General features: G+C 52.5%; 1 protein-coding gene across 1 annotated transcript in view; it reads right to left on the reverse strand.

Moving 5' to 3' along the window:
- Positions 1 to 5,951: 5,951 nt before the first annotated feature.
- MARCO (macrophage receptor with collagenous structure) overlaps positions 5,952 to 26,108 on the reverse strand; it is a 32,920-nt gene continuing 12,763 nt past the window's right edge. The window contains exons 6-16 of the mRNA XM_005601449.4: positions 25,057 to 25,101; positions 22,439 to 22,546; positions 19,022 to 19,120; positions 18,879 to 18,914; positions 18,291 to 18,389; positions 18,141 to 18,203; positions 9,905 to 9,949; positions 8,853 to 8,951; positions 8,275 to 8,319; positions 7,441 to 7,617; positions 5,952 to 6,244 (exon numbers count right to left, since the gene is read on the reverse strand). Coding sequence (XP_005601506.1) covers positions 6,114 to 6,244; positions 7,441 to 7,617; positions 8,275 to 8,319; positions 8,853 to 8,951; positions 9,905 to 9,949; positions 18,141 to 18,203; positions 18,291 to 18,389; positions 18,879 to 18,914; positions 19,022 to 19,120; positions 22,439 to 22,546; positions 25,057 to 25,101 — 947 coding nt within the window. The 3' untranslated portion in view covers positions 5,952 to 6,113. The remainder of the gene's footprint in view (positions 6,245 to 7,440; positions 7,618 to 8,274; positions 8,320 to 8,852; positions 8,952 to 9,904; positions 9,950 to 18,140; positions 18,204 to 18,290; positions 18,390 to 18,878; positions 18,915 to 19,021; positions 19,121 to 22,438; positions 22,547 to 25,056; positions 25,102 to 26,108) is intronic.

Genomic DNA, 26,108 nt, shown 5'->3' on the forward strand with positions numbered 1-26,108 from the left:
CACCAAATTGACATGCACATAAGTGATCTTGCTTTGTTTGCTATAAGTGAGGATGAACTTTTTTATATGTTTCCTGGCCTATGGTCTCTCTTTTGTGAACTGATGGTTTATATTCCTGGGACTTGATCTCATTCACCTCTGATCGCCCTGCCACAAAGGGGAACTGAAGAGGGTTTCAGTGAATGAATTCCTTGAGTTCTGATCCGCTCCTCAGCCCCACAGACTCAGGACAGCCCTCTCCGGTGAGTGCTGTTTGTGCATTATTTTAATAATACAAAGTCCTATGTTGCAACAGTACACATTTCTGAGTGCTTCCTGCGTCCAGCATGGTCCAGCATAAGAGAAAGGATTCACACCTAGAGGACCAGGAGAGGAGTTCTAATGACCAAAGGAAAGTCCTTCTATTTCTCCCAGCCTCAGTTTTCCCATTTGTAAAATGGAGATAATAATGGAGCATTCCACTCAGTGTTACTGTGAAGAATAAATAAGATCATGGGCAACCAGCACAAAAATATAATGTATCTAGCATGGTGCATACCACACAGTAGGCCCTCAAAAATTCTTAGATTCTGGGGCCAGCCCTGTGGCTGAGTGGTTAAAGTTCTGTACACTTCATTTCAGTGGCCCAGGTTCCCAGGTTCGGATCCTGGGCATGGACCTGCTCCACTTGTCAGCCATGCTGTGGAGGTATCCCACACACAGAATGTGGAAAGGTTGGCACAGATGTTAGTTCAGGGGTAGTCTTTCTCAAAAAAAAAAAAAAAACGAGGAAGATTGGCAATGGGTGTTAGCTCAGAGCGAATTTTCCTCGCCAAAAAAAAAAAAAAATCTTACTTTCTGCTCTGATTTTTCCTTCCTTACATGGACGGAATGTAGGGGTTGAGAGAAAGGAATAATTTCTCTGAAGTGAGAGCTATCAGGAAAGGTTTCCTAAAGGAAATACAATTTGAACTGGGTCTTAAAGAGTGGAAAGGATTCTGGAGCTCTGAAGAGAAGGGAAGATATTCTGGGTGTGGAGACGTGGTTAGATGAGGCTTGGAGTCAGAGGCTGGTCTAAGAAATGCCGCTGTTACTCAGTCCCCAGTATGTGCCAAGAGCACAGCTGTCAATCCACATAAGGTAGTACTTTATTTTTCTTTTTATCATCATCATCATCATTCCCACTTTACAGGTGGGGAAGCAGAAGCTCAGAGAAGTTATGTGATTTCCCCAAATCCACGCAATTGGTCATTGGTGCTGGGATTTGAATCTGATCCCAAATCCTATGTTCTTTTCAGCGAATCATTTCTAGCAGCCATGGAGGTGCTCCTGGGTCTCCGGCTTCAAGAGAGAACCTGCGTTCAGCTGTGGGAGCGCAGGAGCCCCCACCCCCCAGCCTCAGTGCAGCACCTTCAGGATCCACCTCCACTTTCGGGGTAGCCCCTGCCAGGGCCTGAGTCGGGGGGCAGTGACTAGGACCTGGCTCACCCATGGACTCCTCCCGGGGCAGTCTGTGCTCTGGGGCTCCCACGGAGCTGGCTGAGGCTGTCAGTCTGCATGTGGGGCTGACACTCTCCTGTCCAGTCCTGCTCCCTGTGCCTTTCATCTTTCACTGGTCCCCTCCCACCATAACCGGCTCCCACTCCTCACTGCATCTATGTCGGCTTCTGGAAGACACACCGTCCTGGTCCATCCACCCCCCAGCCTGGCACGGATGGGTGGGCCCCGAAAGACCCAACCACCTGGCGCAGAGGGCTCTGTGGGGCAACGCTGGGGGGTGAGGGGTGGATGTGAAGGGTCTTGGAGGATGATAATAACGAATCCTTAGCATTTACCATGTGCCAGGCACCATTTTAAATGCTTTTTTAAAGTGATCATTTCAGTTAATCCTCACAAGAACTCTGAGAGGGAGGAATGCTACTGTCTTTATTTTACAGACGAGGAAAGCAGAGCCCAGAGAGCTTCAAAACTTGACTGTCCAGGTAAAGGCCTGGGACGTGGCAGCACCAGGATGCTAACCCAGGCAGTCTGGCTCCAGAACCATCTTTCTTAGCTGTGTCTCTACAGCTGGAAACTGGGGAGCTCTCTGGGCCTTCCCTGCTGGGGGAGCTTGTGCACAGAGGGTCCTTTGAGGGCGCTGCCATCTCTGCCCTGCCCAGCCAGTCTGCTCACTGCTGGTGTTTATCCCACAGGCTGCCACCGGGGCACAGCGTCTCCAGGAGGGGGAAGCAAGAGGGAGGAGAATTATTTCAAGGGGAGGTCACAGAGGTTAGGAGGCCATCCCAGCCTTCGGGGGCCCCAGCCCAATCTGAGCCTGCTCTCTGGCCATTGAGGATGCTGTCATGGTTATTTTATTCTGTCCCTCCTCAGCCCCGCCATCAGCCACTAAGCGACCACAGAGCCAGTGTTCCCACATTCTGTGGCCATGGGCTGTGGCCCCTGCGGTTCTGCAAGGGCAGTGTCCTCAGCTTAGCTGGGCCTGAGAGCTTATCAGAGGCCCCACCCAGCAGAGGTGTGGGTGGCAGCAACTCTCCTTTTTCTCTTCATCTCACTGGGGTCGGGCAGACCAGGTTCGAATCCTCCTCTGCCTCTTACTAGCCCTGCATCGGCGGTCAAGCTAATTTTATCAGGTGATTGTTACTGCACAACAAACCACCCCAAGACCCAGTGGCTTTAAGCCACAACCATCTGCCACTGGTCATGAGTCTTTGGGTTGGTTGGCAGTGAGTTCCTCTGGTGTGGTCCAGGCTTGACCAGTCTCGGCTGGGCTCACTAGCATGACTGCAGCCAGCTGTAGGCGGCTGATGGACGATAGCCTCAGCTGGGGCAACCGGGCCCTGCTCCATGTGCTCACTCAGCCTTCAGCAGGATAACCTTGGCTTGTTTTCATAACATGGTGGATTTCCGAGAGAGAGAAAGAGCGCCAGACCCGCTTCTGATGAGAGGGGCTGCAAAGTCCCATTGCACAGGCCCTGAATGTGAGGGGGTGAATTGGAGCCAACGTTCCGCCCCCCTTCACCTCTGTGACTTAGGGTGCTCATTATAAGGTGGGAGTTCTCTCACTTGTGTCATGTGATGCTCCAGGGTCTGTGTCCTTTTAGGGGATGGTTAGTCGGGCGCAGCTACAAGAGAGGGCACAGGAGAACAAAGTTTATGATATCATAAGTCCTAGAGCGAGAGAGTCACTGTAGGGTGTGAGGGGGCCCCATGGGGACAATGCCAGGGAAGGGGCTCAGCCAGGCAGGCAGGGCGCAGAGACAGCAAGGACCCATGGGCAAGGGCCTGGGTGCGGTATGGGAGCAAAAGGTGAGAGGGGATTTCATTGGTGTGTTTGAATGTCACTAGGTCACAGGAGGGTAGGAGGGGGAACTTGTGGCAGGGGCCTGCTTTACCACACTGGTGCACATGGTCACTGGGGTTGGCGCTCATCGTCTTTTGTAGGGATGCTGAGGCAGCTGGGAGATACGAACTTTAAAAAAAATGTTTAGAACAATACACCGAGTAAAACTTGGGCCTCGTGTTTCTGTTTTGAAAGCCAACCTTATAAAGCGTGAAAGGCCGGGGATTACATCTGCCTTTGGAGGAAGTGTTCCTTGGTATCTGGGAAACTGTTGGAGTGGGGGCCTCTAGTCACGGTAACCACAAGCACGCACCTCTGGAGGGAAGGCTAGGAAGCAATCCCAGCACAGAGAAGCTGATGCTCTGCTTAGCATTCCTCTGTTCCTTCATTTGTTCCTGCAGTTGTTCATTTATTCAGGAAGTGAATCAGAAGCTATTTATCCCGAGCCTGTGGTAGGAGACTGTGTACGAGAAACTGCATGGATGAAGGACTGAGTGTAACAGAAGAAAGGAAACATTGAGGTTGCTGGAGGGCTGTATGAGATCCACTGTCGGGGCGCTTCCTTGTAAGCCATCGTGATGAGTTTGGCCCCCTACCTATGGGAATGGGGAGCCATTGAAGGCTTTAGGCAGGGAGTGGTGTGGTTAGCTTTGTCGTTTCTTAAGATCTCTCAGGCTGCCATGTGGCAAATTGAACAGGTGATTGGTTGGTAGAGTGTGCTGGAGGGAAGAGACTAATTAGGAGATGTTCCAAGCATCCAGGGCATCCGTGATGTGGCCTGGACCATTGTGGTGAGAAGAACTGAATGGACTGGAGAGAAATTTGGGAGGTAGAATTGGTGGTGAGGGGTAAGGTGGGGGAGGCACGGCGTCTGACACTCAGTTTTTGTCTTGGGCAGTGGGTGGAGGGAGCCATTGGCTGAGATGAGGAACAGGAGGGTCAGACGATGGGTCAGGCTTTGCCTGCCCGGCCTTGGAGGTACCCGGGTGGAGGCAGCTGGGAGACAGGTACATATGACCAGAGCTCAGGAGAGAGGTCTGCGCTCCAAGTACAGGTTGGGGAGTCAACAGCTAGAGAGGAAAGGCAATGCCATGAAAGGGAAATGTTGGGTGTGGCTGAGCGACAGTCGTGTCTCTGGCTTCCGTGCTACAGTGGGGGCGGATGGTCCATTCTCTGCAACGATTTTGACTAGTCTGTGCCTGTAAACTGTTGTTTGTTCCTATGGAAAGACATATGTGTGTACACGTGTCTGTGTGTGTATATATGTGAGAGTGTGTGTGGGAATGTGTGTGTGTAAGAGAGAGAGACAGAGAGAGAGAGAGAGCAACTATGCTGACACATCCCTAGGAATGGCGGAAAGGAATCCCCAGGCAGGAGTCAGTCCCACAGTCCATCATTCTTGGAGGAGGCACATCCTGGGACAGGAAGTGAAGATGGGGGAGCTGGGCCTGAGCCTGCCAGGGAGGCCCCTCCCCCCGACTCCTGTCTCCTCATTTCCTTTCCCACCATCCACCAGGAGGAGGCAGTGGGGCTCTCATGTCCCACTTTGCTCCGCTCAGACCTCCCTTCCTTAAAACGCTACGACCGAGTCAGCCAGGCTCGGCTTTTGTAAGCTAAATGGAAAAACTTAGAAGCTTGTTTCTGCTTTGCACTTTTTTTTCATGGCTCTCGTGTTTCTAAAGAGGTTCAGGAAGGCAGCTTCGAGATTCCCATGGGAGAGATGACATCTTTGGTCCAGGCAGTGCCTGCCCTTTCCTTCCCTTGGGCAAAAATACTTCTTGGGACATAAGGAACAGGCAACAGGGTTAGAGAGAGAACGGGGCGGGGTGTGGATAAGACACATTAGTTACACATTTGCAAAGTATTATATCCCAGAATGCCTGATGCAGCTTACAACGTCTTCTTTCCTCTGACCTACCACTCCCCTATCCCAACGTGCCAGAAAAAGGTCCATCGTTATAGAGGTTTCTGCCAAATTGAAACTGCCAGCTTTCAAGCCCCCTTCCCATGCCCCCTTCCCTGCCAAAGAGCCAGAGCCCTTCTGTCCTCCTGCAGCTCTGACACTTGTCACACCTGGAGAGAGAGGGAGAGAGAGACAGCGAGAGAGAGAGGGAGAGAGAGGGTCTGTGATCGCACTTAGAGAGTACATATTCCAGGGAAGGCTGAAAAGGGAGAGGGAAGCCAAATTTCTCAGAGAGGGTGAGCTTCTCTACCTTCTTGGTTTAACTCAGTCATTCATTGGATAAATAGTTACTGAGCCCCTACGGGGGGAATAAAACAGACAAAAGTCTCTGCATTTGTGGAGCTCACATCCTAACGAGAACTAATTTTCATGCTTAAAGGTACAATTCCTATTTATCTTGCAACATGGTGCCAACCACAGGCCAACCTCTTCGTTTGCTGGCCAACAGCTCCAGGGCTGGAGGGAGAACTCGCTGTGAGAGATGCTACATCTGAATGACTGAAGGGATGGTCATGACTAATTTTGACTACAGGTGATCTTCACTTTCTGCATTGCATTTAGCTCCTCCTCCCCTGGCTATACGTGGAGACCCCACTGTCCCCGTGTGCATAGAGTGGGCGTATCAGTAAGGGATGGGAGGTGTGGACTAGTGATTTCAACCACAGCCAATGACGTTGCCAGGTAGCGCTTTGAGCTTTATTAGTGGCCCCACCCTAGAGGCCTCTCAGCCACTCCCAGGGAACCCCTCTGGGCACGCTGGCCTTCCCCAGCTGGGCTGAGCATCCAGGCTGCAGACGCCTTCGGAGCAGAGTGGTGAAGCCCTGCGGAGGCTCAGCTGCAGTTCACGCCCGCGTCCTCACTGTGGTTGCAGTTGTGAGAGCCCCAGCTGCTCTTGTTGCAGCTCCACAGGGTGTGCTCTGACCCTCGGCAGGCAACATCGTCCAGCCAGATCTCCCCAGTGCCTAGATGCAGAGAAGGTAAGGAGGGAGGAAGGGGAGAGTGGTGTTAGGGTCTAAGCAGAGCGCCCGTGTCCCGGGACCTCCGTTCGGGGCAGACAGGCCCGAGGTGCTGACGGCTGGTCTACTTCTCACAATGACTCTGCCTCTGTTCTGCTTTCTACCCTTTGACAAAACTCCCATCCAAGCATTTGATACTGAATCCATGTACTATTTGAAATCCCCCCTACGAGTGCCCCAGCTTTCATCTCTTCCTCCAATGCCTTTCGAACCAGGCCCTTCCGGCTTTAAAGCAGCCACACCCCCTCAAAACCCCTTCCTTCTAACATAAGTGACTTCAGATCCAGAGCTCAGGTGAAAACAGTTGTCTTGTTTGATTACAGTAATTTACGCTAGTGTGACAATCTATATAGGCTTAACCTATATAAGGAAAGTGTGTATTTTAAAGGAGTTTTACAATCCAACTGGACTCAGATTAAAAAGTAGGTCTGCACTTTGGGGTGGAGTAAGGACAGAGAGCATTTGAGAGGGGAGCGGGAGAAACCAGCCCAGTGTCCCTGCCAGGTCAGCTCTTATGCCAAGGACATGGTCTCAGCCTGGGGACTGAACTCCTTTGTTGAAAGTCTGAACCTTCTGCTGGAAGACATGGGCTGAGTCTCCAGCACCCCAGGATGTCTTTCCAAAATGGATTTTAGGAATTCCCTGCTCTGATTTGGTTTCTCTTCCCTTCGCACCTTCTCCTTAAAGATGACGACAGCATGGGCAGTGCAGGCCTCTAGCTTCCAGATGGCTGGAATGAACACCCGTGTCTGCCCGCCCTGCGTCCTTTCTCTGTTCTTCTGGCACCAGCACTTCAGCTGTCCTTCGGAGAGCCACACCCCACGAACACCCTCAGCCATACGTCATTCTGGCTTCAGGGCTGGATGGACATTGCCCCAAGCCAGGCCAGCCAGCACACCAACCCAGCCTTTGCTGTCACTGTTGGGGAAGAGAGGTCATCTTTCTCCTGGGACTGCCAAGCAGGGAGGAGGTAAGCCTGGGCCTTGAGCTGCGGAACTTTTCAGTTGCTTGAACCAATCCTTTTCTTTTAACCCAAACCATGCCGAGTCACTTACAACCAAAAGGTGCTGTCACTCAACTAGGGAGAGAAAGCCCACGTCACCACCTCAAGGAAGGAGGCTCCTTGCTGAGGACTCACTTACCACCTCCAAAACTGGTAATGGCCGTTCCAGTAGAGTAACCCAGCATGCGGCAGAAGACAGTGGCATCCGAATTATCCCAGCCGTCATCACAGATTGTTCCCCAGGAACCGTTATAGAAAACTTCAGCCCGGCCTCGGTTGCTAGAGCCAATGATCCTGACCGCTAACATGGAGTCACCTGGGTGAGAACACACATGGAGAGTGGACGGCGGTGCAGGGCTTTGTGTGAACGCAGCCTCTGCCTTTTCATTTTTGGAAGTTGCATCATTAGGGGACAGAAATGTCTCTGCTTGGCTGTCACCGCAGCTGGGAAGACTCCACATTATGGCACCAACACAACCTGGCAAGCAGCCTCTGTGCACCTGCACCTGCAGGCCTGAGGCCCTCGGAGCAGCCTCTGGGGCTGGTCCTGCAAGTCCAGCCACCCACGGCTTGCCTTGTGTTGTGAAGAGAAAAAGAAGAAGAGTTGAGAAGGAAGGAAAGAAAGAAGGGAGGGAGAGAGGAAGGAAGGGAGAGAGGAAAGGAAGGAGGAAGAAAGGGAGGGAGAGAGGGAGGGAGGAAGGGAGGAAGAGAGGGAGGGAAGAAAGAAGGGAGGAAGTGGGGAGAAAGGAAGGGAGAGAGGGAGGAAGGGAGAGAAGAAGGAAGGGAGGTAGGAAAATAGTTGCACTGTGGCTGTATGCCACGGGCAGGCTTATTCAAGGGATGAGCCCATTAGTTTTTCCCAAAAGTAAAGAATTTCTCTGAGAACCAAGGCCTCTCCCCTACTAGACACACAATTTTCAAGTACAGAATTGACTCTAAGGCACAAATTAAAGAGACTAGAAATAGCAATTACCTTTTTGACCTTTTTCTCCCTTTACTCCTGGTACCCCAGAAGATCCTGTCATGAGGAGAAAAACCACAGTTTGAAGGAGACCAAGCCAGGGTCCCCTCGCCCTCCTTTGCCAGCAGTGGGGAGGAGCAGAGGGGCGGGGAGGGGGTCAGAGTCTCTCCTCCACCTTTGCCAGTGACCTGGCATCGGGGGGACTGGATGTGCCATGGGTACCAACGGTTGAGCGAGAAGAAATGGGCCTAAGCTACAGCATAAAGGATTTAGGCTGGATTAGTGAGGGATGTTTAACAGGAAAGACAGGAAGTGGGAGCCTCTCCTTCATGGAAAGACATGCTCAGTCGTGGAAACCGGAATGGCCGGGGGCACGGCTGGGCATGCTGCAGGCGCAGGTTCGTGAGCCTGCCTCTCTGAATGCCGGGGCTGGGCTTTATTCTCTCCTGTGTGCTCAGTGCCAAGGACAATCCCAGCACAGAACTTGTCCACCAAACCAATACACCTCTGCCCTTCTGGTCCCGAAAACTCCAAACCCCTTATGACAGGGCCTCTCCTTAGAACCCACAAATCAGAAACGGAGGCCTTACCTTTCGCTCCTTGGTCTCCCTTTTGGCCACCTGGTCCAGGGGCACCCTTGGGGCCTGCCAGGCCTGTGCTTCCCTTTTCTCCCTTCACGCCTGCGGTTCCTGGAGAAGAGAGAGACCAGCTCCATCAGATGCTCTGCTCTGCTTCCCAAGGGGACCAGGGCCTTGATGTTTAAGAGTGAGTCCTCAACTACTAGGTCTACCCCGTGAATGGGCGCCTTGGATACTCAGCCTGTGTCTTTGGGCACCTGAGGGGCGGGCGTGGGGGCTGCTCTGCTCTCTCGACCCCCAAGTGAATGCTGGTTGAGAACACGCAGGTGAAAGCAGCTGACGGGGTTCCAGAGGGTGTTGGTCCTCACTGACTACAGAATTGTGTGGCAGTTCTAGCCCTTCTGGAGAATTTGCTAGGATGTGTCTAGGCCTCAATTTCTCCTTTTGTAACTTAAAATAAGAATAGAATATCCAGCTCATGAGGAAGAGAGACTGCTCAAGAAATGGTCTGAGAAGTGCTCTGGCACTCCTTAGGGTCGGGGGTTGAGAAGACTAGGGCAGCTGTGGGGCAGGTGTGATGGCAGTCATCAACCAAAGGGCTGAGTAGATGAAGAGGATGATAAGAGTCTGGTGAGAAGAGCGCGAGGTGGGGAGGGCCTTGAGGGGCCAAAGGGAAGGTGGAGATGGACCAGAGCAGGTGTGCAGAAGCAGATAGAGACCTTGCAACCCACCAGGGCATTGGAGAGGAAGGTTGCACAGCTCTGTGGCGGCTGTTTAGCCTGAAGCCACCACCTGACCCCCAGCTCTCCTGACATTTTTACCTCCACCCCCCTTAGCCCCTGCCCCTCTGCCTCCTGGCCTCAGGTCACTGACTTCCTGTCATTCCCCAGGTTTTCCAGGGGAAGGATCTGAGGCCTGAGTGACAGAGCCCTGGAGTGTTAGCCTCAACCCGGCCACTCTGTGGAAGGTCACAGCCGCGCGTTCGCAGTGAACAGGACCCGCCCGCTAAGCACGCGCCTTTCCAGTCATCATCCTGAGAAATTAAAATAGAGCCAGCTCTTTACCTGGAACTCCTGATTCTCCTTTTGTTCCTTTCTGTCCTTGAAGTCCTAAGATCAAAATACAAAAAAGAGGAGAAGATAATAAAACTTAGATATTAGACACTTTTAATCTTAGACAACCTCTACCTTTTGTCTGATTAATGCGGGCGGAAAGACACATTGGTCTCCCCGGTTGTTTAAAGGCTCTCGGCAGAGCATAAAGCAGACAGACTGCAGACAAATGGGCACGGTGTGCGGGCTGAAATAGAAATGTGTCAGATGGAGGTCTGGGTGGGACAGGCAGACCCCAGACCCACCGCTGGCCTTTCCTGTCCAGGGAAAACCTGATGGGGAGGCTAAATCTACTCCCGTTCCTTCCCGTCCCATTTTATTGGAAAAGAATTGAAAGAGATTTTGAAAATGAAGTTATCTTTGTTTACAGAAGACTGCGCAGGACTCAGTGGCCACCAGCAGCTTTGGGGGGTCCTCACTCATAGTAGATGTTCCACAGCGTCTGTGGGTTTATTTCACTGTGGCCAAAGATTCATGTGGCTAAAGGGTCTCCTGTCCAGAAAATGGAAATACAATCACCGCAATCATTGGTGACGACCCCGGCTGTGGTTCTGACGTGAGAGACCCCCTCTCCCCTCCCCCTTCCCTCCTTCCTTCCTTCCCTGCCTCCAGTCATCCCTTTACTCAGTAAATGTTCACGGAAGGCCCGATGCTCCCAGCAGCGTGCTGGGTCCCTGTGTGGGATAATTACTTGTTGGTTTAGCAACATCGTGGTCTCTCAATTTTAAGTGCCAATATTGATTTTATTTCAGAGAAATGGGACCCTCCAAGACAGCTACACAAACTTGGGGAAATGAAAGCTCATTACTGACTGTGAAGTAACAGTTCCTAGAGGGTAACAATGGGAACACAAATGCCTCTCATGAGTGGCTGTGCTCATCGCCATGCCCTTGTCTGGTGTCCCTCCCATGGTGCAAACTGGCCTTAACCAAAGACCACCCCTGGTGACCACCAGAAACCACAGGGAACTCAGTTTCCCTCCTAGCCCATTGCCCGGGGAAGCTCCTCCCTGAGGGAGTTCCCACTTCCTGCTTCAGTTCCTGATTTTCCTGAGCACCTACTATGTGCTGGTCAATGGAGGGCAGGCCAGGGGCCCGGCAACCTCTTCAGGACCTCTTCCTAGAATAATGAGCAAGGGAAGTCCTGGCTCCCAGCAGGCTTTCGGATGACTTGTCCGAGGCTGCCTGAGTTGGAGGGTCAGAGGGCCAGGAGCTAGGAGCTGCTCCCGCACCAAGAGACACAGGAAGCGCTGTGAGGATCTGAGAGGGCAGCTAACTCAGCCCCTCCTTTCAGGGAAAGAGACAGGACGGAGGCTCAGAGAGCTTCTGCTAAGAGCTGAAGTTACCCTAGAGTCAGATCCCGGCAGACAGACCGCAGCTCCCCCTGGGCCGTTTGTGGGCGTGCTGGTCCCACTCTATGCCTCAGCCCTTTGGTCCCCTGAAAAATTCTGATCAAGTCAGTAAAACCTGCTAAGAGGGGCCGGCTCGGTGGCGCAGCGGTTAAGTGAGCACATTCTGCTTCGGCGGCCCGGGGTTCACTGGTTTAGATCCCCGGTGTGGACATGGCACCACTTGGCAAGCCATGCTGTGGTAGGCGTCCCATATATAAAGTGGAGGAAGATGGGCATGGATGTTAGCTAAGGGCCAGTCTTCCTGAGCAAAAAGAGGAGGATTGGCAGCAGATGTTAACTCAGGACTAATCTTCCTCAAAAAAAAAACAAAAAGAAGTGAAAAAAAAACCCTGCTAAGATGTCAGATGTCACCGACTATGAGGGCCTCTCTGACCTCACCCATGGATGGTGCACTTCCTGCCAAGGCAGCGAAGTGGTCCAGAGTCAGACTGCCTGGGCTTCTGTCCGCCTCTGTGAGCAAGGTGTCCCCCCGCCCCGAGCCTCACTTTCCTCCTCTGAGTCTCCTCGCTGCCTCAGGGGACAGTTGTGATACTGAAATGAAGCCGTTTGTGTCAGTGCTGGGTTCCATGTCCAGGAAGTGCTCAATAAATGGTGCCACGAGGACCCGGTGGACCCCTGTTTGTGGGTGTCTGTCTCCCCTCCAGTGGGAGCATCTCGGACAGTGGGGCCGAGGCCCCAGCATGAGCACTGGCCTTGCTGCCCTGCAGGCCTTGTAAATGTCTGATGTGGACCTAGGGTCGCCCAGCAGAGGTAGCAGACGTTTCCTCTCTGCTCACCTGCATCTGAATCACCTAAGCCAAGATTAGGGGGAGAAGCCACATTTGGAAATACGTCTTCGCTTGTTATTAAATAGAAAACGGTCCATATCTAGACTCTCGGCCTTTTCTGTCTGCATCCTAGAGGGTGCCATATTGCAGAAATCTCTACCTCAGAGGCTGTCCCTCGAAACAAGGGTCAGGGACCCCAGGAACTGTGACCTCCCCTCTCCAGCTGTCCTCCAAAGTACCGAATGACAAACACCCCGCACAAGACGGGAAGCACAGGGAGGCCCCTGTTGACTGAGTGCGTGGTCCCCGTGGCCTGACCCTCCCTTTCCAGCCCCTCACCTCCTGGGGACTTGGCCTCTGCTGCTGCCTGCACTATGCCAGGCCCCGTGCCAGGGGCTTGACACACACAGCCTTGTCCCATCTCTCAGCTGCCCTGCAAAGTAGTGCCATTTCCCTCTTTACAGAAGAGGAAGTCCACACTCAGAGACGCTAGGTGATTTGTCCAAGGTCACACAGGGCGTGAGTGGCAAAGATGGGGTTGGAACCCAGTGTCGGCCTCCTCCTGAGCCCTGTAGCTGCCTGTGCTCCTCCATCATGCCAGCTCACGCCTCCCTGGAGTTTGACTCGGACTGTCCCCCTGGTTCCAAAGACCACCACCTCCCCCCCCCCCCCCAGCCCGCCTTGAGGAGTCAAACTAGAGTATACATCAGAATCACCTGCACAGGGCTGGTTCAAAGACAACTTGCTACACTCCACCGCAGAGTTTCTGATTCAGCGGATCTGGGATGGGGACCTGAGACTCCATCTCTAACAAGTTCCCAGGTGATGCTACTACTGCTGGTCCGGGGACCACACTGTGAGTAATGCTGCCCTAAACACGTCTCACTCCATCTTCAGGTGCCAGCTCCCAGCCGACCTCCTCTGGGCAGCCTTCCTGTCTCTGAGGAACTCACAGCCCCTTCCCTGTCTGAGCGCTCCCAGAACCTGATGGCTCTTGATAAAATGCCCTCTGATATGTGGATAGTGGGTGCAGGTTTTGTCTTCAAAACTCTCCTCCTCAGGAGGAGGAAACTGGAATTGAGTTTTGTGTGATTTCTCTCCAAGCCTCACTGAACTCTAAGGAGATGCTCACAGAATGGCTGTGCGTGGACTAATCGATGAAGGAACCAGTAATTACTTCACTGTAAATCAAGGCAGCATCCCGATTGGGTCAGGGAGAGGGAGAAATGGCTGAAAAGTATGGAAGTGCACATTATAAAACAAAACCGGACATTGAACAAATGCTGGGGTTTTCCTTTTCACCACAAACAAGCTGGCCTTTCCTGGGTATCACAAACTTCCCAAGCTGAGGGGGCCCGACATATTCATTTGCATGGTGTTTATTTAGAGAAATGATTTTCTACCAAGAATATAGTTTAGTCAGAAAGCGCATGCCTTTCTATTGTTTGGTATTCAGCTTGTGTTCTGCCTAAAATCTTAGAATGTTCCTGCTCCAAGGGGAAATTGTCTATTTCAGGCCAGTGCTGTCAAGCTGGCAAGGAGTTGGATGTTATTCTAGACTACTCCTCACACTCCACAGAGGGGGAAACTGAGGTCTGGGGAGGTCAAGTCCCGAGCCCCTGGCTAGTCACCCAGCTAGTCAGTGGCAAGTCCAAGTTGAAGTGTATGTCTCCTAACTCTGATTTAATATAGAAATTTCCAGTACATTAGGAAACTTCCTTAAATACCATTCTGACTTACAGGCTAAGCGCAGCCTAGGAAACATGGGATTAATTTAATAACTGACAGACTGAGCTGTGTGGCAAGATGTAAAACGGTGGGTAGGGGGACCCAAAATTGGGATGCGTATAGACTTGTGCAGATGTCTCTAAGAAACTTAGAGGAAAACAGGAAACATTTTATAAGTGACAATTCAGTAATATGATTTGGTAGTATTTAACACATTTTTGGACTAAATCAATACTTAGATATGAGGAATGGAATTAACTGAGAAATTATACTCACAATATAGGGCTTAATTGCTATTATGGATTATTCTCTGTTGCTTATCTTTAAAGTAAAATGACTTAAAATACAGAGGAGAAAATAAAGTTCAAGTTATTTGGCTTTGCCTCAGAGGAAAATAAAAGGACAGAAATTCAGATTCTTGTCATATTTTAGATATGAAGGCTGTTGAGATGCAGAATTTCTGATCAGATTGGTGTTTTGGAGCTTCAATGTTTTGGCTGCTTCTAACATCATTTCATCAGGTGGAAATGGTAGAAGGAGAAATACCGTGATTAGAAGTTGAAATGAGCCCTTCCTCATATCCAAACAAACTTTACTTTTCAAAATGGCTAAAGGATTTAGAGCTAAAATAAGAGTTGGTTTTTTTTTTGAAAACTTTTTTTTCTTTTCAAAATCAAAAAGATTTTGATTCTGAAAGATGCCAAAGATCAAAAGTTAGGAAAAGCTAAGTTTTGGGGGTTTGCTAAAACCCTGTTTTGTGAAGGGAGAAGGAATTGACTGTTAGAGAAAGTTGTGTGGATGATAACGCCCTGCTTAATAAACTGTCTTCCCAACAGAGTGGAAGGCGTGCCCTCTTCGCCATACTCAATCTGTGACGGTTCTTCTCTCTCAAGAGGTGTGAACGGTGGAAACGTTCCACCGGAATGTAGAGTGTGGTTAGTGACTGTTCACAATGGCAGGAAGATTTGGTGGCTGAGCCAGGATTCACCCATCCACTGTGGGTGGGAGTGGTGGGGGGACTGATTTCTCTTGAGTCAGTCCTACACGCCGTGTTTTTCTGCACAACAAAATCTGGAAAAGCACAATTTTGGAATCAAGCTGTGGGATTCACTCCCGGATTCAGCATAGATTAACTGTGAGACCCTGAGGAAAAGGTTCATCCTTTGGGAACCTTTGCTTGCTTGGCTGTGAGGCAGGGATGGTGAAAACCAGGTGTGTGGGTGGACGAACTAAGATCATGGGAGTAAAGTCGCAAGCACCGTGCCTGGCCAGAGGCATCATTAATAGCAAACAGACCTCTTAGTTTTTTATAATTAATGCACCATAATGAGATCTAGCTGTTACCTAGGTCAAGCCAATGCACTGTGATTTCTCTGTTTTTATCCAATGCGGCTAGATAGTCCCTTGAGAGATTAATGATTTTATTTACAAAATGGGAAATATATCACTTTGAAAAGCTGGCTTGATATAATCAAAACTGGCCCAACACCGTGGTACCTCTAGTTTGGGGAATACCAACGTCCTGACATTGAAAACTGTGCGTTATCTTCCATGATGAGAAGATCTGTCTCCCGCTCACCACCCGCTCTTCCTTCTCCCACTTCAGAAAGCTGACCTCTCCAAGAGTTCATTAACCTATGACTTTCAGGATGATGTCTGGAGCCGGCTGCAGTCAGCCAGATCCTGGTCCTATGGGAACTCCTTCCTGAGATGTCCACGTGGACCCTCAGCTACTTGATCAAGACAAGTATGTGGATTTGTGTGAGAAACCTATGCCATTTTACATAAGTTGTAATCATCACATGCCCCAAATTGAAATTGTAATTCACCATGTTTACTTGGGCAGCTGGACTTAAGGAATAATCCTTAGAATTTCCCTGGTTAGCATTTATCACCAGGCCTGATTAATGGAGAGCCCCATGAAGATGCTCAACGGGTACACCAGGACTTGATGATGGAGTTAAAGCGATTCCCAGACTGTGAGCTAAAGGTGTCTGTGCTAAAATGAGGCAAGATCTTGGATAAATAACAAAAAGCCATAACAGGGCCTGAGAGCTTCACATTTCCTTCTACGAGTGGAGGAAGCTGCTGTAGCTTCTGCTCTGATCCTTCCTGGACTGAGATGGAGGCAGAAGGCGTTGCTCCTCAGGGTGCTCTTGGGGTAAGGGGCTCTTAGGCTACCTGAGGAAGAGGACGGCATGATAGAATCTAACGGATCAGGCCCCGAGCTTTGGGTTGGCCAGTCCTGGGTTCAAGCCCTGGCCGCATGTCTTCCAATGAAACACCACTAACAAGAGCACTCATCCCACTGGGTTGTGATGAAAATGCCCATTGTCAGGAGCTGCTCTTATTATGCAAACCCTGCCAGGATGCAGAGTGCAGGACAAGACTCCCTACCTTCAGATGATAGGAGACAAGCTGGGGGCCTGGGGTGTGGGCACAGCTCCCTTGTGGGTAAAATCATGTTTTACCTCCAAAACTCTTGCTTACTCAAGAACCATTATTCTGGCAATGGGGGGCAGGTGGAGGGGGAGGGAGGCTCCCTGTTTTATAACTGAGGGAGGAAAGCCGTCATCTCCACGAAGGCAAGCAGGAAACTCAGGGGTAAGACAGCCTCAGGCCCAAAAGTCAGACACCCTAAAATCTGGGACCAGGGAAGATGGAAGTATAAGATCAGAAAGAGGCAGCCAACAGGTTAGGGACAATGACCACCACACCCAGTTGGTGTCTTTTTGTAGGGTAAGACTTTGCTGGTGGCCTTCAGGTGGCATCTACATGGCATCAGGTAGCAGATCCATTACCACACTAACACACAATCCATGAAAAAGAAATCAGCTCCAAGGCTGGTCAGATTGGAAGGACAGCAGGTGTAGGAGCTGCCCATGCCATGGCTCCAGACAACCTTCAGGAAAATCCCAAAGGTCAAAGACCCAGAGTCCAGAGCCCACCATGAGGTGGCCCACCCACCCCTCTGGCCAGAGCTCCTGACCCTGCCCCACCTCCCAACATTGGATGCCTGGGACACCATCCTACAGATGCCTCGCTCTTCTGTGACTTCGCCTGCTCTGTTCCTCTCTCTAGACTTCCTTTCCCCTCCTCTACATGGCCAAGTTCCACTCATCTTCCAAGACTCAGCTCAAGCTGTCACATTACCCTGCACTGGTCTGCCTTTTGCCACCCCCACCAGGCCTGGCCACTGTGAACCCAAAGCATTTAACAGAGTTAAATCACGTTTGTCTAAAGAATCAGTCAATCAATCAGTCAGTCAACCACTGGATCAATGAGAACTGAGAGGACCTGCCCCTGGGGTGGGTCTCTACATGGCCCTGGGGGAGGGCATCCAGGTTGCCTCACTCAAACATGGCCTTCTGCTCAGGCAGGGAGGGGGGCTGTGGCAGACTGTCCATCGACATCCTAGGGAGCTGCAAACTCTTTCTCACAGCCCTGCACTGCCACAGCACCTCCTGGCTTGCCCTTCTTTCTAAACAGCATGTGGCAAATGCCCACATCAGAGTGTGCCTGACACGGTCTCGCAAAAGTCTGTCTGCCTGTCTCCTGTACCAGCCTCCGTGTCCGAGGGCAGGAACCAGGTCTCATGCATCACGGGGATCCAACACTCACGTTGGTGGCCCAGACTTTTTAGACCATTGCGGGTGCCTAGACTTACTTAGTGATTATAAACCACTTTGTTGACATAGTGGTTTGTAAAGTAGACCACACTGGCATGATGGTTTTTAATCTAGACTAAGTTGGCACAGTGGCTTACAACATAAACTAAATTGACATGACTGTTTATAACCTAGACTAAGATGACATGATGGTTTATAAACTAGTCTCTGTGAGTCAAGTTACTGTGGTCACTCCTCCCAACCTGAGCACCACTGGGAGACTGTGCAAGAAGGGGTTTCTCAACACTCCCTGCCCGAATCCAGAGCCTGGGCCCTCGGGGCCCCACTGCAGGTCAGCAGGAGAGCATGGAAACTAAGCAGACAGCTGGAAGGCAGACCAGGAGACAATGTGGGTGAGGTACCCTGCTCTCCTCTTTGACATTAGAGGTTTGGTCGTGGCGTTCAACGCCTTTCAGGGACCCTGGGCAGAGAAAGGGCAGCCCAAGGGCCTTGGGCTCAAAGCGTCCTAGCAGAGGAAATTGTCCTCTTTAAGGAGAATGGCTCAGGGGCAGAGCCCAGGAGACCCTCTGCCTCCTTCTGGGGGCCTGCTAGGAGGCAGTTCCTCCCTGACACCCAGCAACCCCACTCACCCGCCTGCCCACACCCTCTGTTACCTGTGTCTCCCTTGCTTCCTTTCATGCCTGGGGCTCCTGGACTTCCGACTATCCCTGGTGGTCCTGGACAACAGATGCCATGGAGGGCATAAGGCTAGGTGGATCTTCAGACCGCATTCCCCATGCCCACCACAGGACTGAGGACCTCACCTGTGAGCCCAGGGGGGCCAGCGCTGCCAGGCTCACCCTTGGCACCTGGGGATCCTGCCGCGCCCGGAGGGCCTGGAAGACCCATCACTCCGGCTTGTCCTGAAAGTTAAGACATGACTGCAAGGCTGAGGGTAGTGGGCAGAGGGCCTGGCTGCCCACCCCCTCAACACGCCTCTGTTCGCAGCAGTGAGGCATGCATCTCTTAACATCTTATATGTGCCCTGGGCAGCTTTAAACATCTCTCTTTGGAAGCCAGGAAGTAGCCTTATTAGTGGGAGGAAAATTACAGTCTCAGCAATTTATTAATTGTTTCCATTCACTGCTGTAGTCTGGGGCTCGTGGGCCTCCCAGGAGCTCTGGGTTGTGAGTGTGCAGCTCCACACCCCTGGGTGGCAGAGTCGGGTGAAGCTCTAAAGAGGGGTATCAATGAAGCCTGCTCTGCACATGCTGCTCTGGGGTTTTAAGAAACCCCGGACGATCTGGGTTAGTTCTACAATGAAGTAAAAGATGGTGGAGTCAAGTTCTGAACCTGACTTTGCCCAGGGACAGTGGGCGCCGGAATGATACCCAGATTTCCACAATTCTTACCTTGATCTCCTTTGAGTCCAGGAATTCCAGCCACACCTAAAATCAAGAAGGACTTTTAGGGGGTGTTTTCTCTCTGGCTCAGACTGCCAGTAAAAACAAAGGAATACCTACAGGCCAATGGACCTGACCGTGCAGGCTCTTACCTGGAGGGCCTGGCCTCCCCGAGTCACCTTTACTCCCCGGGGCTCCGGGGAGTCCCATGAACCCTGTGTCTCCTTTCAGGCCCCTGTCCCCCTTGCTTCCTGAAAAACCAAGGAATCATGGTCAGGCATGGAAGAAGGGCAAACCCGGGTGCCAGGTCCCACTCTGACACTTCCCGTCCCACCCAAATTCCAGACTCACACTCCTTGACCTCCTCCTTGGTGTCCAGAAGTGGAAGATGCAGTAGCTGCCCTCAAGGAGCACACCACCTCGCCCCAGAGGCAAGACATAAACTCACGAAAAATGCACGGGGTGACCTTGCCTGGCTGATGGGCAGTGGCAGGTCCGGAAGCCAGGCACTCAGGGCCCTCGTCGGCACCCTGGTCCCCTTGGGATGGTCCACAGCCCAGGCTCAACCAGCACTGCCTGGCTCATTTTAGTGTTTGCATTTTGAGAATCATTTTTTCAAGCCTCTCAAACTGAAATCTGAATATTCCAGAAGGCAGATCCCAAATGCTGAGAATGGAAAGTTTGAGGCATTGATGGAAAGAAAAACATTGCAGCAGCTCATTCTCCTGCCAGCGGCTCAGCCATGGGCTTTCCTGGTGCCCAAGGTTTCAAATTTTCCATTTGTCATCAGCATTCAGGGCTTGTCCCAGCCTGTCCTCTCCTCGGTCCTCCCTCCTCCTTTCTGCTACTGCTTAGCACAGAGCAATTGAAGGAAACTTCTCGCAGGGAAGGGCTCAGCAACTTCTTCCCAAATGGTGAGTTTGGTTTGGGAGTGGGCTGCATGGCGTAGGGCCTGCTCACCGGCAGCCCGCTGGCTTAGCTGGTATTCAGGGCGCTGGTGAAGTCCCACTGTCAGCCAAGCCCCATCCCAGCAGCTCCCTCAGCCCTGGGACCGGCCCGTTGGGATGGAATTTGGTTAAAAGCCTCTGTGCCATTATTTTCACGGTATCAGAGCTGGAGAGGACTCAGAAGGACACCAGCCTTCTCTCGAGTGAATTAGGAAAGGAGACAAAATGGTCTGAAGAGGAGGGAAAGAAGCAACTGTCGTGCAAACCTCCCAGGGTCTAAGCTTTGAGTGACATTAGGGGCAAGGCTTGGGAATTAGATTCTTTGAGATGGTTTGGATACTTGAAGAACCACTATTCCTTGATGGAAGACAAAACAGCCTTTAAGACATTGGTGACAGTTGAGTTGGTTACAACAGCCCTAGGAGCCAACAGCACAGATGGCAGTTCTTGATCACTCAGAGTGTCCACTTTGGCAGAAGGGCCAAGTGGCACTTGTTAGAAGGGACTAGGAATTATTTCCCTAGAGGAATTGGTTGGTGCCCTAAAGCTCTGGGCCAGCCAGGACCATCACGTTATGGCAATTGTGTGGCTGTATGAGTTTCTCGAGAGTGGTTTCTGAGTCTGAATTGCTGTGACTCCCATGTCTCCACCAAAGGGGGCAACCTTGGGGAGCAAAGCAGTATCACTGAGAGGACCAGAGTCTGGAACCAGCTGACGAATCAGAGCTGCGCCTCACTTCAGAACTCCCCGATCATCGCTAAATGTGGAGTGTGTCCCAGAACTTCACCCCCATGGCGTTACCCATCTGCTGGGACAAAAGCAGAAAACCGCAGTACCGCTGGGTGGGTCTCGCTTGGTGGCCAGCCCTGTCTGCCGACAGTGGATTGGGCAAGCAGTGGGTAAAAGAGATCTTGTGATCTGGGAGAGGAAATCTGAGAAGAGGAGGGGTAGGTGGGAGTCCTAATTTCAGAGGAACTGAAGCTGCTGCGTTTCCCCTGAGTCTAGAGGAAACAGCATTTCCAGGCCAGAGTCTGGCTGTGGACTCCACGGCCTCCTATGTGGCAGTGCGTGAGTCGGGGATGGGAAACAGTATAGCTCAGACTCCATGAGAGAGAACTGGAGGGCAAAGGTCTGGCTGTCACTCCTTCTGTGGTTCTGGGAGGGCCACCTTGAGAGAACTGCAGAGGCCACCTTCAGAACCATGCCCAGAGGTCACCTGTCCTACCATCAGCCTGGTGCAAGGATCCCCCTTCAGTCCCACCAAGGAGAATTCTGCAGCCCCTGCCTCCCTCCCCAGTAGCCAGCTACGCCCTAAGACCCACGTCGGCCCCTTCCATCCTGGGGCAGCCCCAAGTTCAAACTCGTTCCCCCTTCCTTACCTCTGTATAACTGGTTCTCCTGGAACCTTTGCCCACTGGTCCTCGTTCTTCTGCTGGGCACCGCCTAGAGAAAGTCTATTTTCTCTTCTCCAAGAGCTTTGCTAGTATTTGAGGGGGTCTCATGCGTCCCTGCTAAGGGGTCTTTTCCTGAAGAAAGCACCCAGTTTCTTACCATGTAAATAATCCTGTTGGCGGTATAGTATCACACATCTTGTGTGTCTTAGATTCCTGTTGTAATTAATCCTCATTAAAGTTGCTATTACCATCGCTTTTTTATAGATGAGTAAATTGAGGCTCAGAGAATTTAAGTCATTTGCCCAGGGTCACACAGCTAGTGAGCCACATTAGAACCCAGATCTGTCTGATCTTGGAACCAACGTCCTTTCCTCTCTACCTTACAGGATCACTGAGCCTACTACCACCAATGGTTATCATTTATCTAGTGCCTACCATGTGGCAGAGTTTAAAGACATGCTCACCAACCCTTATAACTGTCCTGCAAGATGTGTATCACTTAATTATTATTTGAATTTAATTACCATTCTCTTCTGAAATGAAGAAATTAAATCTTAGCAGGTTGAGCCATGTGCCTGGTGTCACAGGGGAACAGGTGCAGAGCAGGGATGCCAAACAAGCCCACCAGCTCCATAGCCCTCATTCTCCTGGCTGCAGCCCCAGTCGCCCCAATGGCCACAAGAGGCCAAGAGACCAGGCACAGGAAGATGCTCGTCTTTAGCAAAGCGCCTGGGACAGCGCTGCTCAGAGCGTGCCCAAGACCTCCACGGTCGGAGTCACCCAGGGCCTTGGAAATATAGACTGTTGGGCCAGACCTGCATTGTGAACAAGTGCCCCAGATGGATCTTAGCCATGGCCCCCAGCTGGAGAAGCCCTGCTCTAGAGACAGCACCTGCCATCAATGGGGGTTCTAGGCGCCTGAAGTCCCCCTCCCGGAATCTGGCCCTTAGCCCTCACTGCGAGCTGCTCCTCTGAGCTCCTAGCCCTGCCTGTGTCCCCACTTGTCACAGGTTGTGCCTGGCATGAAATCATTGCTCCTCTCACATTGCTGTTAGCTTTCACATCCCTGTCCTCTTCTCTCCTGGGCAGAAGGGCCCACTTTGTACTCCTGGGATGCCCATGAGCAGAGCACAGCCCTGCCCTCAAGGACACTTAATAGACACGATCCGCAGAGGTGGTGCCCAGCCCCTCAGGCTCCCGGCGAGCGCCGACCCCACGCGGCCCTTACCTGGGAGACCCAGGCCTCCTTTTTCTCCCTTGGCTCCTGTTTCCCCTTTTGGGCCAGTGAGACCCCCATCGCCTTTGCTTCCCTTCTCTCCTTGGCGTCCCGGGGTGCCTGCAAAGGGAATGGCCAGTGAGGCGGGTTCCCGCCGTCCTCCAGGGGATGGGTTCTTAGGCAATGGGGCAGGGGCATCCTGGGGAGAAGGGAAAGAGGTTCCCAGAGGAAGTGTAGGGGATGTGTTAGCTCTTCTCTTGGGTGGTCTAGACGAGGTACAAGCAGACTCAAGGGAAGGGACCGTGGGAGGGTGTTAACCCCTGAGGCTGACTATGGGGAGGGGAGACTGGGGGAAACTGGCTCAGGCCTCCCCCAAGGCCTCGCAGAGCCCAAGCAGAGGAAGCACGAGTTACCAACAGCATCTTGCTTCCCTGGAGCACCCTTGAGTCCTTGGAGGCTTGTGAAGAGGGAAAGGAGAGCTCAGTCACTGTGGTCTGGGCTCTGCCATCAGCCAACATTCTAGACCCCTGCCTTGGGCAAGCTGCCCACAGGAGAAGATCTCTCTCTCTCACACACACACACACAGGCACGCATGCACACTCATGCACACACACTATTGAGTCCCCAGCCACTCCAAGCAGTGTTGGCTCTATTCCCAAGGGGTGGCATAGCACCTGGGAATGTGCCCCGGGTGGTGGTGGAAGGAAGGCTTCAGAGTAAGGCAAGTGATTGGAGTCATAGCTCTGCCCCTCAACAGACTGGATGACTTTTGAAAAGTCACGTCAGAATTAAGTACCTCAATTTTCTCCTCTGTAAAATGGCGCTGGAAATGACCCCCTGATCTTTAGCAGGTACATAATTATGCTCCAGTGCCCAGGACAAATGGAACTGAGGAACGATGATTCCCTCCTGCATGGCACAGGGATAACAGGCTAGGGTGTGGAGCACAGACTGGAGGCACAGGGTGTCCCTGGAGCTTGGGGGAAGTCAGGGAGGGCTTCACGGAGGAGGAGGGGCAGGAGCAGGACAGTGAAAGTGTGAAGGGCAATTGAGGGAGGGAAGGAGAGTGGGAAGAGGGGGAGGGAGAGGAGAGACGGGGGGATGGAGAGAGAGAGGTGCTAAGGGAGTTTCCGAATTACAGGACTTTTCTGGGGCTGGGTGGGGGCACAGAGGGGCTCTGACCCCCGCTCCCCCTGGAAGCTCAGCAGCCTTCCTCTTTGACCAGATTTACGTGTATGGGCTCCAGGGGGGTGCTGGGTTGGAGAAGGGTGGCCCGGTTTTAGTGAGATTGCACAGCCCTGCTGAGTCTTCTGTCAGAGCGTGTGATGTGAGCGCCTATCTCAGTCCTGAAGAAGGGATGCTCCAGGCTCATCTCTTCTCGAAGGAATGATGGAGCAACTTGGGATTCTGGCTAGCCCTTTCAGGTGGGCCCGTGTGGGGCTGCGTGGTGAGTTCCTGGCGCCCAGCCCACTCGCTTCCTCTCTGGGAGAAAAGAGGAAGGAGGGAGACCCACCACCTTACGGGTGACCCAGCCCTGAGCTCCAGAGGCTGAGTGGGAGTGCGTGGGAGTGCGTGTGTGGGTGTGGATGCATGTGAGTGTATGTGCACGTGGGAGTGCATATGTGCACAAGCGCGTGTGCACACATGGATGGGTGTGCAGGTGCCTGCACGTGTCCCCCACTCAGTGTAAACTCTCCTCCTGCCATTTGCCCATTGTCCCCTCGAAAACCTCCTTGGAACAAGCCCTGCTGCAGACTTAGAACAGGAGACTCCTTGGGATCCTTTCTATTAAATTCCTTCTAAAGACTAGTTCCTTGAAAAGCCTTGTCCCTCCCCACATGTCTGCCTTCTGTAGCTGGCGGTGTTTTCTTTCTGCCTCAGTGGGCTGGAGGCTTAGAGACTCGTGGTTTCTTTACTTCCCCCTTCCTCGCAAATCCTCTTATTCTGCTCTTCCTCTAGCAACGTCTTATTGTCTTTGCATTGTTACATCTCAGCAACCTCAACCCCTCAGGGGACCAGGGACTGGGAGGTGGAGAGTGGAGCGGACTGCGACAGCTGAGGGCTCTGGTTTGGGTTTTCCCTGCAGCGGGGCAGCTGAGCGCCCCAGATTCTCTGGCCCAGCCGTTTTGTGGCCATCTGTAAGATGGCTGGGCAGGTTAAGGCTACAGCCTAAAAGACAGAAACAATCATGGGCTTTTAACCATGACCTCTAATCCCCCAGGCCCCTCTGAAGCACTCTCATCTCCATTTCACAGACAAAGAAACTGAGGCTGGGAAAGGTAAGGGAACATTTCCAAGGTCACAGAGCTAGTCCACGGTGTCAGACTCTAGAGTCCCTGCTGGGCCGGTGCACTTGACTCCCCAAGTGATGCTCACAGGCTTGGACTCCTGGGCACTGAGGAGAAGATTGGAGCATCCACCTGCTCCAGCCCCACCTGGGTGCCTTCCCTGTGAGGCAGGGGACTTCCCAGCATCCCAGCTCATCCAGGTGTCCCACCGGGCCGGTCTCCCTCTCTTAAAGACCCCACTGGGTGTTTAGACTCTGGAGTGGGTCTGCATCTGCAGGCTTCTGTCCTGTCTCTGAGAAAGCCTGTTGTACGTGCTGGTGCACATACCCAGCCCCTACTCACCTGCCTCTCCCTTGATTCCTGGAGGACCTTTGGGTCCTGGGAGGCCTGGAAAGGAAAAGAAATTCAGAATGTAGTCCAGACACGCAGGCAAGAAAAGATTAAGGGGCCAGCAGCCACCAGCTGTCATCTGTGGCTCCATGGTGCCCCTTGGCCTCCTTGGCCCCGTTCATAGCCAGTGGCTATGGCAGGCCCCCTAACAGAGCTGTGCCTCTTCCTGGTGGATCAAGGCCAGAGCCTTCTGCCCCTGGCACTTTGGGACAAGTGCCCACTTGTTGACAAGATGGATCCAGGCCCTTCGGAGGGGTTTTCCAGGGCGAGCCCCTAGGATCCTGTGGCCCTCAGCATGTCCCCCTGCCACCTCAGGCTGTACAGGCTGTCCCAGCTCTGTATGGTGGCCCGGCTCCTTGAGGCTCAGCATCTGGAGTCTAACTCGGGACGTATTATGTTACACACCCTCCCCACATCTTTACGTTCTTGTAGGAGAGATGAGCCGTGCACCACTAGAAATGATCACAGCCAGACGGGGTGACAAGCACTAAGTGTTAGGTAAAAGGCACCTGGAAAGAGTGCTTATGGGAAACAGAGGGGAGCTGCGCTTGCACTCGGAAGCCTGGGGGAGAGGCTGGCTGAGGGGGATGCGCTTGGGCTGGACTTGGAACATGGCTAGGCTTGCATGGGAGGGCTGGAGGGGGGAAGCCGTTTCCCATTTCCGGCAAGGAGCAGGGTAAAGACCCAGAAGCTGGGGATCCAAGCATGGTCAGGGGGCAGAGAGGAGACCCAACTGAGGACGAGTGAGTTTGTGGGGGGGCTTTGGGGACCAGGGGAGGTAAGCTGAGGTCAGGTGTTGAGGCCCAGCAAGGCACAGGCCAAGGAGCCCTTGGGGAAGGTCGGGAGAGGGCAGGACGAGCCAGAGAGGAAATGAATCCACCTGGAGTGCCTGGTTCACCTCTGATCTGGAACCGCTCTGCAAGGGAAGGAGAGTGGGTGGCAGGCCGAGCCGTGGGGGTAGGCACCCAGAGCTCCCAGCTCAGTGTCGGAAGGCTGAGCCCTCC

Source organism: Equus caballus, chromosome 18, assembly GCF_041296265.1.
Source record: "Equus caballus isolate H_3958 breed thoroughbred chromosome 18, TB-T2T, whole genome shotgun sequence".
Lineage (NCBI taxonomy): Eukaryota > Metazoa > Chordata > Mammalia > Perissodactyla > Equidae > Equus > Equus caballus.